The sequence below is a fragment of the Xyrauchen texanus genome, chromosome 3, assembly GCF_025860055.1.
Source record: "Xyrauchen texanus isolate HMW12.3.18 chromosome 3, RBS_HiC_50CHRs, whole genome shotgun sequence".
Lineage (NCBI taxonomy): Eukaryota > Metazoa > Chordata > Actinopteri > Cypriniformes > Catostomidae > Xyrauchen > Xyrauchen texanus.
This window is the reverse complement of record NC_068278.1, coordinates 22,964,609-22,977,274: the sequence shown is the minus strand read 5'-3', so window position 1 is coordinate 22,977,274 and position 12,666 is coordinate 22,964,609. Positions and strand designations below refer to the sequence as shown.

The following is a 12,666-nucleotide window of genomic DNA, read 5'->3' as shown; positions in this document are numbered from 1 at the left end:
TAGCATTGCTGCCAATCAAGTAAGACCAGGCCACTTTTTCAGTTCAGGGATTAATTAACATCCCATAGACCTTGTATTAAGCCTCCAGCTCGACAGATGCTTCTAGTGGGTCTGGAGGGGCAAACTGTCTCAGACTCTGAAATAAATGGATATTATCTGCTGCTACATTTTAGTGCTGCGAGTCTCCTCTGCTGAGAGGAATTTCCATGCAGACAGAAAGCAACAGAAAGATGAGGTGGAATGACAATTGAGAGACACCTGAGAGGTGTGTTTGAGGGAATCACACACCTGCCTGTCACAGCTGATTATGGATTTCTGTTTAATGCTTGATTGGGAATGTCGCATGATTTGCACCTTTCAGTTTCAGAGTGCCTCAGGAGACTCAGCTAAGGGGAATGATTTATTTAGGCAGGATTGGTTTTTGAGGGCTGTTTTGAAGGACATGCTGATTTGGGAACCTTGCTCTCTGCCAGGGAAGATGGCAAATCAGTGTCTATGCAACACTGCTCCCTACAGACCTGAAGGAATCTCAGGAATTTCAGTTAGGATCCATCTCACGTTTGTCAGTAACCTGCCGATGTCCTAAGGATGCAGGGTTTCACTAGCTGTGTGACTATTTAAGATTCTAAACAATGTACATCTCACACATTGGAAATGCATCAGTCCCTATAATTAAATCATAGAAAATGCTTAACATAGGGGTCTTCAGCCTTTTTCAGACAAATGACTCCTTGGAGGAAATAGAGAGCAGGGACCACCTGTATACACCAATCAGCCACAAAATTAAAACCACCTGACTAATATCGTGTAGGTCCCCTTTGTGTCACCAAAACAGCTCTGACCCATCGAGGCATGGACTCAATAGAACCTCTAAAGGTGTCCTGTGGTATCTGGCACCAAGACATTAGCAGCAGATCCTTTAAAGGTACACTCAGCAATTCCTGAGAAACATTGTTGATATTCGAACTCAGCTTCCAAAACAAACACACCCCTCCCTTCAGTTCCCCTTTGGAAGCTCCGCTCCCCAAATTCATGCACGCAAATTCATTCCTTTTACCTCTTGGAGGTCTCTCAACCGCTGAAAATCCTCACTGACATTGACACGACTCCTAGCCCTGGACTTATCATAATCCTTTTTTAGTTTATATTCGTCTGACCTTATTCTCTTGGTCTGCTTCTCAGCCAAAGTTTGCATCAGCCAGATTTTCCATCTCTCTTCTAATGAATTTCCCTCTCGCTCTCTGAATTATTGCATATACAGTACTGTTGAGTTCCTGTGATGCAGTTTCTAATGAGTGAGGTAACAGGATTACAGGTCAAATTGACCTTTACTCTGTATTCCTGTGTCATTGCACACTGTAAACACATTCCTGCATAATGGTATATCCATGATTATTAGTTCTCTTGGATGAACCATTGTAAACACAGAAACTTTAGTTTGTTTTGTCAATCAATGCTGCACTCACAAGGAACAACCACTGATATATAATATATAACTGGATTGCTCATGACGTCATATCAGTGAAGCCACTGCGCTGCCATATTGCAAACGTTCCAATGTCCCTACTTAATCTGAATTCATCTCATCAGCGAGTAAACATTTATCATTCAATCACTGATTTTATATCTGAAATCTGTATGTACATACCTACAATCCAAACGTCCTACACATGTAATTATTTATGTATTTAAAGTTGGGAATTGTTCCTGTTTCTTAAAAGCAAGAGTGAGTTTTGTGTATCTATATCAAACAGTATCCACCTCTAACTTCATTGGGGAACAAATCAGCTGAATATAAACAAGTTCATTGAAACTGAGGAAAGATACAAACAGACATTTTCAGACTTATTTATTGTGAACATTGAAGTGTTTGTTCAGAGTTACTTGTTTTATGTTTTCATAACAAATTTAAATAATTCTGCAGAGACACTCAAAGCAAAGCTGGTCAAAATAAAACAGATACGCTAGGTTTAAATGGCATGTAATTTATGACATGTATACATGTATGACAACAGCAAGCACTTCAGTATGAAAACAGGCAAATCCCAGGCATTTTAGGCTAAATAAAAATCCCAGTTTTAATATTTAAGGACTCTCCGAGACAAACGAACATGTTGTCACCCCAAAACAAACAAATATTACAGCTTTTTGTACTTAATCACAACTTGTCGACAGTTTTGGTAGTTCCTTTGGTGATTCTTGTGCTGCACTAATAGAATGAACACCAGGGCAGGTGAATGTTCTGACATCACGATCTGCATATATCTTCTCCCTCTTAACGGATATTATCCATAACGAGCTAATTTAACATTAAACATGATTGTCACAAGAGGGTGAAATGCAACTGTCATATCCGCAGGTCAGAGATTTGTTTTCGCCTGTCAGTCATTGATGCTCTATGGCAGTTTGGGCATGCTAAGATGGCCGCTCGAACACTTCTGGTGGCTTCACCTCCAGCTGGCAGTTTAACGTTGCATCAGCGATTCAGTTATATATATATATATATATATATATATATATATATATATATATATATATATATATATATATATGTAGTGTGTGGTAGGGTGGAGGGCAGTGATTCTGCACACCCGCCCCAAATTAGGCTGATCAAGCCTGAGAGGGATTAAGGCGGCCGTTTGACAGAGAGAGAGACGGCAGTTTGACAGAGAGAGAGTTACGTGCAGCTGCCCGGCATGTGTTTGTGTTTGCCTTTTTGTTTAAGTTAATCATTAAACTGTTATTTATATTGTTAAGCTGGTTCTTGCCTCCTCCTTTTCCTTTTACCCCATTACAATCTACATCAGTGGGAACAACTCAATCTTCTCATGTGGCCTCTGTTCAGATGTACAAATGTAACAGAGCATGAGTAATAGATTGTAATATAATGCTTATTGTGTAGATAAAAACTTTATGTCGGTTTGCATGGGCATTGCTTATAATAATATGCAGGGGTTCGCATTTATCAAGTTATGTGTTTAAAATTTAAGTTCAGCATGAGAAATTTGTATCTGGAGTCTGGACTCGTAGCTCTATAAACCCAGGCCTTGGGCTAGAAAGGGAACCTTTTATCACTCGTCTTTAACCTTGGGAAACAACAATGTCACTCTAAGCTCTCGCCAAGAGGAAAAGTCACCTGATAAAGTTTGCAATCTGTCTGCCCAAGGAGAAGAAACAGAGAAAATCTCATTCCACTGCATTTTTCCTACTAGGAACATAATCTTTTCAGTTTAGAAATGTCAAATGCATCAATGCAAGACATGTTAGCTTGTGGCACTGCTGCCAAAACAAATTGATAAACATCTTTTGCCTAAAGTTACTGCACATTTTAAAAAGGGGATGCTGTGTACTCAGGCAGATGAAGTTGCCTCAGTGGTTAACGGTGTTGATTGCATTCATTAAAGACAGGCTTGTGTAAAATAAGGTATTTGCACCAGATTGTATCTTTATTGTCTGCAAAAGTTTCACATTTACATAGTTGATGAGATCTGAATTATTAAAAAAAATAAGTCTCTACTTCAGCAATCCAGAACCTATGAATGCAGGGTGCCCCAGACTTTCACTGGACAAATAGAAACTAACAAATAGAAAGAATAAGAGAACAAAAGGTGAAATAAGTGACAAAAATATCTAACGTCAACATCCTGAAATGTGCAAAGGATATCATTTCGATCAGCTTAAAAAAAGTTCTCCCCAAAATGAAAATGTTGTCATTATTTGCTTACCGACTAGTTGTTCCAAACCAGTATGAGGAATATATCGTTTCAGTGAAAACCAAAGGAAAAAATTTGAAGAATCTTCATGTTTTTCATGTGTGAGGGGACAGACTGAAAGTTAAGTCATTATTCGTTTAAAAACCTTCCCCTCTGCTACAAATCTCAAATCACATCCTCTTTTCGAAATGACTCGTCATGTTCTGGTATGAAGGTGCGAGATATTAATCTGAACATACTGAGTTCAGATTTTGATTTTTTTTTCAACCGGGTATGCTGTATCATCCCAAGTGTTCATGACTTAATCAAACTCAGCAAACGGTGTACGGGTGCCCCGCATCACCTTAGGACAAACTCATCCATGACAGGTGTAGATTTAAAAGTATGACTACCTCATTTGCAGATAAAATTAATTATCCGATCACTCGTTCTGAACTCTGCTACAGCCTTTTCATAGAAGCTGTCAAATCCCTGCACTCATTCTCTGGAATGGTTCAGGTATAGAAAAAAATTGTTTTTTTTTGGTAGGTTTTTAAAAAGATTATACCTACACATTGGCAATCTGTACCTTCCAGAGGGTAACAAATCATACTCTTAGTGTAGTATATGCAGTGGGTCAGCTATAATTGTATGTGCTTCCCTGAGAACCGACTGTTCGTACAGTGACTCAAGGGCCTGATATTCCCTTTTCCTTGCAATCTTTATTGCAGATTATAAGATTATGAAGCACAGATTTTATTCACACCACCAGATTATAATTTTAACATATTTGCCTTATTCGCAAATATGCCTTGGTTGCTTTCTGTGTATTCTTCATGAGTAAAAGCAGCTCTTACATTCATACAGATGGGATCATCACAGGATGATCCACCAAATCACCAAATCAGAGGAGAAAACAAAACAAACATTGTTTAAAATGATAGATGTTCACGTGATGTACCGGTAGGCATGTGTACTCACTGGTCACACATCAGACTCGATGGTGTACGGAGATGAATCATGAATAAAATATCATTTTAATATAAATTAAATATGATATATATAAATATATATCATATTTAAATGTTCGCAAAAGTAAAATTTGACCATCTTTGTGCTGACCACATATCTGTATACACCTTTCCTGAGACTTGGCATTGATCAAGGTTTTTCCATTCACTGCCATTGGTTCCTCCCGCTGATGGTCACAAATATTGCTGCTGTGCGGAAAAAGTGACATCACTGAAACATGTCAATATGCAAATTAAACTTAGAGGTGGAAGGGAAGATTATCTTTTGTGCTAAAAAACAATTACAGCAATAGGGGTTCATTACAAAGTTAATTATTGAGGCGGACAATTAGACCTCATTACACAAATATAACAAGAGTATTTTAATTAAAATATTTTATGACAGCAAAGGCCTTTTAATAAACAAGATCAAATAAGTACTCAGAGAGCTTCACAAAAAATGACTGATTTATATAGCCCGTCCATCTATGTAAAAGGAAGTTCATAGCCAGCTGGCACTGGATCCTTATTTTCCCTAATCAGTTGCAGAGTGATAACCAAGACAGGTGGCGGATGCCCAGGTTAAGACTTTTGGCTGATGTATGCGGCATCAATGAGGAGGGCACTGAACTATGTGCCATAGAAAACAAACATGAACACTCAAACACCTGAGCTAACATATTTAAACATGAGGATGAGGAGCTGAGAAGGTGAAACAGTCAGTTGCTAATCATATTTTGCCCAGTGAAGGAAGGTTTGAGCTGCATTTCAATGTGTTGCACCTGTATTCTCTTCATTTTGACCAGTGACCCATTTTCTTCTTTCAGTTTCTATAGTCTGAAGCAAAGTCCAGCTATAAAATGTTTTTAGCTCTGCAGCATTGTTTATCAGTTTGGTTGCTAGGGGACATATCTAATGAGAGTTAAACTCCTGCTAAGCTAAAGGGAGTGTTGTAGTTTTGTTTCCTTAAATGTCATCTTCCGAATATCCAGGAATGGAATGCATTTATGGTCGGATATGTCAAGTTGGAATATCCCACATCCAACTTGAATGGAATGCAGCATAACCGTGTACCCTGACAAAATGAAATTTATTGCAAGCAGAACAGTCACGCTGCAGTTACAATTAGGCTTGCTTGAGCATTAAATGTTGTTTCAAGTTTTGGCTTTCATGCGTGGACGTATTTTTAAAATGTCAATTGGTATTAGTAGTTAGCTGTGACATAATACTAAACTATTTACTGTGCTGTCTTATTCAGGGTTCGTACACCTTTTCCAAGATCAAATTCAAGCACTTTTCAAGCACTTTCAAGGTCCATTTTACAGCTTTTTACAGCACCTTACACCACCGTTAATTACATACCAATACATAGTCAAAATTAATATTTAGTGTTTTTATCGCATTAAATGCTATAAACAGCCAAAATTGTGTTTTGTAATAGCAGCAGAAGTATCAGATATTTAAGCAAATCACACATTTTATTTTTCAAAATGTATCAGTGTCTAAGTAGACTTTGCTTACTATGTAACCTGCCTGAATCAATGTAAAAACAATTACCCCAAACAAAAATCACTCAACAAGTTTAATGATTTCATTGCCAAAACATATACATTTATCTACTGGAATAGAGCAGTGTAAATATTGCATGTATGACACATCATCTGACACGATTTCTGTTCAGCAATCAACGATTGTTGTTATGCACTGGACTAACGTTTGCAGGTTTTAATTTGCGGTTAGTTAATGTTACATTTACTGTGCTGTAACTTTGGCTATGTTCACAAATGAACGTGTAACGGACATGCAATACTAACATTACATCATCACACCAAGTACTCTGTCACAAAATGCGAATTCCTAGCTAAGTTAGCAGTTACTAGCGTAAACAAATAGGCGCTAATGTGTACAGTAGGCTACTTCAGTTGACTTAATTGAAAAGTTTATGACTTACCTTTTATGTGACTCGAGAACAGACTCGCCCATTGTGAAAAGCTGCACGTCTTTTTTGCAGACTTTACACGAGGCAACTCGTGGGGTTTGTCCCCGTTTAATCCATGATTTGAATTTCGCATCTTCCAGCCAACATTCATTGAAACGACAACCTCCCGGCATGTTGCAGTAGTGGTTTCATCATGGGGGCGGACGGCAGAGTCACACGTGCGGCAGATCGCAGTGCCAGTCACACATGCACGCGCGCACCACAGTTTTCATTTTAGGCTCTCTAACATTTTATTTCTCCATTTAATAAACAGACTATTCAGTCACATAGGTATTTGTTGTGGGGAAAAAATACAATTTCAAGCATTTTCAAGCATTTTATCCAAAATTTAAGCACTTTTCAAACCTTGAAAACACAACATCAAAATTCAAGCATTTTCAAGGATTTCAAGCACCCGTACGAACCCTGCTTATTCATTGTGAAACTGTGTTTTATTAATGGCATGAATCACACTGAAGGCCTAGACTTAAAATGCATTGCCCGCCACTGGCGTAGGGTGAAATGTCACCTGAGTATCTGGACAAACTGACAGCTAGAATGCCAAGGATCTGCAAAGCTGTCATTGCTGCACGTGGTTGATTTTAAGTTTAAGAACATCTGAACATTATTTTCAAATTGTAATAGTAATTTTTCATGTTATTAATGTCCTGACTATACATTGTGATCATTTGAATGCTACTTTGTTGAATAAAAGTACCAATTTCTTTCCATAAGAGCAAAATCTGAACATTATTCCAAACCTTTGGCCACCAGTGTACTATAATGCTATTGAATGGGTTATTTGGGTTAGTCTGTATATGTCAAATCTAGAAAAATCTAATTTTCTTCTGTGAGATGTGAGGAAAAATTTTAATCTAATTGGAGGGCTCTGAGAGCTGCACTGCTTGACCTAAAAGAAATGAAAAGCATATTTTCTTATAGTGCTCTCCATGAATGAAGGAATGTATTGAACAAGAGCTGAACAAAGCTCAAAATAATGTTCAATGTCTATTACTTTTTATTTTTTACATTGCATAAAACCAGACACATACACCCAGCACAGTAGGGGATCATTGTTTCCCAGTGCTCGTTCATTATCACTTTTCAGTGCTACTGTAGATGTCCCAGCTACATGAATGTTATTTTTCATATTTACTCACAATAACATTCATGTAGCTGGGACATCTACAGTAGCACTGAGAGTTCACTTAAGTATTCATATTAACTATGACTGCAAGCTACCAAAAGATAAATTAAATATTCCCCAGCAAACTCTTTTAAGTTCTCCACTCCTAAACTATTTACTGTGCTGTAAACCTTTATGCTACGTGAATGTGATGGGTCCAATATGGCAGCAAACCCCTTCAGTAAATATGCTATGCTATAAGATTTTAATCAGATTTGCTGTTAGGACAGGTCATTTTAAATTAAGTATAATCATATTCACATATTAGAAGAGATGCTGTTTCACATGCTCAATTTAAAATGATAATTTTCACAAGGATTAATTAAGCAGAAAATGCATAATGCTGTACAATAACATGCCCGTTTGAGGTAAATGTATTTCACCTTCTAATTCATTAGATGAATGAGCTTTACATGTAAAATCCTCTGTTCCAGCCCTCTTGATTCAGCTCGTTCATTGTCACTTTTCTCAGTGCACACTGGCAGACATCCTATCGAAAAGCTCAATGAAATGCCCTGGCTTTACTTCAAACCCAATGACCCTGTGTGTACAGGCTAACTCACATTTTAACATAACATCTGTGGATGAAACACACATTTGGGTTGTAAATGGGGAAATAGTTAGAGTATGATGTTGCAAGTGTGAACTGTAACACATTTATTGGAAAGTAAAGATATGTATTAAATAATCTTTTAGTGTATATATTCACACATACATGTGTGATAGAAAATTGCAAAAATGTTCATGTGGAGTTAAACTGTGTCATAATAGAAGTATTACCAAGCAAACAGAACGTTCGTCTTACAATAGTGTTGCCCATTTGGTCATTTTTTGGGGAACCTACTCATAGTTTGTAGGTTTTATTTTTATAACCATAAACTAACCTTCCCAGAATGTTGCAGATTTTTGTGTGGCACCCTAATAAAAAACATATTAAAGGAATATTCTAGGTTCAAGTTACAGTTAGGTGCTTACAATGGAAGTGAATGGGGCCCATTTTTGGAGGGTTTAATGGCAGAAATGTGAAGCTTATAAATTTATAAAACCAGTTCTTATTAATTCTTCTGTTAAAAGTTGTGTATTATTTTAGCTGTAAAGTTGTTTAAATCGTCTACCATAGAAGTATATACGTAGATGCCTCATTTGGCTTGTTCGGATATGTCAACTGCAGCGCCAACTTGGACATCAACAAGAAGAGCTGTTTTAAATGTATGAGAAGAAGCCTCAGACCACTGCATAAACTGCTTTTGTGTGGAAACAGTTCAACATGTAATGAAATGACCAACTGGGGGCTAATTTTCAGTATGTTTGCCATGATATATTAATTTGTAGAGAAGTTTATTTGCTGTTTGCTATGTGAGGTTAGGATCATCTAAAATATTTGCCAATGTTTGTGGAAAATCAGATAATGTGAAAGTTGTCTGGAAAAGACAATAGACTTTTCACCGCGTCAATTTACATTTGTGTGTTGACGGACAGCTCTTGTTCTATCTAATATAGCGGACACGCCGATGTATCACAGTCCATAGAAACAGCTGCTTATGTAAAGATATCTGTTGTTTTTACATTCATTTTAGGGTTTTGGGGTTAGTTTACATTACGACCACGTAATGTAAGTAATTTTATAAAATGATAACCTTCACATGCAAAATTGGATATAACGTTACACAGAAAAGGTTAATAAACTTTATCACACTAAAAATCATGTTAACACACATATTGTTTATGTTTTGTGGCTATACTTTTAAAACAGTAGTTTAACGTTTATGGATTGACCCCATTCACTTCTGTTGTAAGTGACTCACTGTTACTGTTATTTTTTATTTATTTTTTTTGATGTTGCTTTTTTAAAGAAAAGGAGGGAGAAGCCAAAATTAATTGTTGGTGTTATCAATGTTATGCCACAAATGCTGTCGATTGAGCTTAACTTACATTGAACCTGAAATATTCCTTTAAGAACATTATCTAATGGTTATTTTTAGGTTTTATTTTACATATATTTATTTATTATTTTTAATTCTGTAAGGTTTCTATCATTATTTTTCATAATTGTATTTATCGTTCTGTTTTTGCATTCAGAATGGAATGATTACGACCATCCCATCTTTACAATTTACAGATATAATTGTACATTTAATCAAATAAAAACTATAATAACAATATGCACTATACAATATAAAATAAAATAAGCATTTAACAAGACATGTCAATTTCTCACAGTGAAGGAGAAAGTACCTCTCTCTCTCTCTTTTTATGTAATGTTAACACACATATTGTTTGTTTTGTGGCTATACTTTTAAAACAGTAGTTTAACGGTGATGGATATATGTAGGCCTATGTGCATATAGGCCTACATATATCCATCACATATATATATACATACTATATATATATATACTATATATATAAATATATGTAAAATAAAACCTAAAAATAACCACTAGATAATGTTCTTGAAGGAATATTTCAGGTTCAATACAAGTTAAGCTCAATATATATATATATATATATATATATATATATATATATATATATATATATAAATCATAATGGCTCCTACACAGAGTTCGAAATACGTTTCCCATCAGCCCTCGCTGCGTAATCGTTACATTACCCATGTAGCTATTCTCCTCTCTGTCTTCAGGAAGGTCGTTCAGGCTCTCACAAATTATCGCCAAAACATGCTCGGACAAGCCGTGCGACGATTTGCAACCTCTGCGGTTCGCTCCAGTCATTATGCGGAGGGACCAGGAAAGGTAAGAAAGCCAAAGAATATCAGCTAAATGTACTAATGGATATATAAATTAAGCTTCCGCGTCTGTGTGATTGACCGACACAAGGCCTGTGCTTCACAAACAAAGTGATCTTTAAAAAAAAAAAAAAAAAGAGAGAGAGAGACGATAGAGATACATGCCAACATTTGGCTCTGATTACATGTATTGAAAAAAATGTGAAAACATTGGATGATAGTTTTGTAAGGACTGGATGTAAGTCACTGAATCACTAGCTTAGCATGTGTAGCTGATCAGGCTACATCGCCACTGCGTGTCTGCACTGTTTATTGTATGTCAGGCACACCTTCAGTCATTTTTAGTATGCATCCATGTTGAAAACATTATGACCGACCTATGTCGAGTGATTTTTAGTAGCATTATGCTATCATAGTGTTTAATGTCCTTGAATTGTTAATGTGGAACTGCTTATTGTCGTAAATACCTTTATATAAATACGCTTTCTCACATTTGTATTATTTTTAAGTATAATTGTGTCTATGAAATTGTTGCTTTCGGATAATTACAAAACCATGGCATTCAACACTTAAGCAATTAAGTGATTGACTAGGAATTAAGACACTTGACAGAGTTTGCTCAGGACTGACATATTGAACTTACGTTGTCATTAAAACATTTTGGCAAGGTCACCAAGACCTCATTTAGTTTAATACATTTTTAGAAAGCATTGTTTTTAAAATTTAAAGAAAAAAAATAGGCATAACATTCACAAGGAAATGTTTATGGGTTTCCTTAATGATTTATTTACTCTAAAATGTTGATTAAACTTTTTACACTCTTAAATGTGTATTTATTTATGTCTTACAGAACCTGCCATTCTCCGTAGAGAACAAGTGGAGGCTACTGGGCATGATGGTGCTGTTCTTTGGTAGTGGATTTGCCTTCCCATTCATCGTTGTCAGGCATCAGATCCTGAAGAAATGAAGTTCCTAACAGATACACATTGTATGTTTCATTGGAATCCAAATAGATTTTTTTGAGCCAACTAACTTTTCGTGATGTGCATTTTGAATGTATATACTTGTTTCTGAAAGTCCTTCAATAATCTTAATTCCCATTTAAATTTCAACATTGTCATACCATTCAATAGTTTCAAATTTCTGATTTTGTGCATCTGTCTGTGTTTTGTGTCTTTTTAGGTCAGTGTGAATCTTGCGCAGCACAGCTCTCATTTTCTTCTGCCATGGATCCTGTAATGTTATTGTAAATAAAATGACAGATTACGTTGCTATGTTTGTATCTCATTCTTTATCCCAGTCTTTCCAAAAACTTGAAACTGTAGGTTGAGGTTACATTTTTTTTTGTGTGTGTGTAGACATGTAAATTCACTCAAAGGGAGGGTCAACTGACAATTAAACTATAAATGGCAGGCTTGAAGTTCCTTTTATCTAATATTAAATGATGAGACATCTCCCTGCTTATGGGTGATTTCTGATTTTCTGGGTGACTAATGGTTGCTTCACATTTCTTTAATTGTGCATCCTCATTTCCTTTCCTTGACTCTCTTTCTAGCTCCAACCTCATAGGAATGAGGAACGGAAACGAGGAATAAAAGCAAGTTAGATTTGTAAAAGAAAAAGTTCTGCTCATTCATGCATCACTTCAGAGAGCATTTTTGCACAGCTGCAGTACCTCAGCTTGCTTGCCGTTATGTTATTGAAACTATTAATATTTGCTTAAAATCAAAATAATTCAAGATGCTCTGTTGAAGTATGTCAATTATGGTTTATTTGAACTGCAGAGGTGATACATAAATTAAAACTATTGTGTCAGATGTGAAGGGGGTGGAGAATTAATACATGCATCAGGTGCTTCGACCAAAAGTCTTCCGCATAGGATGCTTGTGTGTTTCCTTTCTCAAGCGTCTTCAGTAAGCTTCCTCTGTCCTTGCATCTCTGTGGTGCATTTAGAGAATTGACACATGCTTCGTGATGGCAGAGTTTAAATGGTTTTTGGGTCACCTGCGAGGCTCGAGGAGTGAGGAAACGATACACAATTTAGGAAATGA

General features: G+C 36.3%; 1 protein-coding gene across 1 annotated transcript; it reads left to right on the top strand.

Moving 5' to 3' along the window:
* Positions 1-10,476: 10,476 nt before the first annotated feature.
* Positions 10,477-11,889, top strand: LOC127622753 (cytochrome c oxidase subunit 7C, mitochondrial). Its single transcript, XM_052096830.1, has 3 exons — positions 10,477-10,622; positions 11,466-11,603; positions 11,798-11,889. The coding sequence occupies exons 1-2, from the start codon at positions 10,548-10,550 to the stop codon at positions 11,580-11,582; spliced, it is 192 nt and encodes a 63-aa protein (XP_051952790.1). The 5' UTR covers positions 10,477-10,547; the 3' UTR covers positions 11,583-11,603; positions 11,798-11,889.
* Positions 11,890-12,666: the final 777 nt, after the last annotated feature.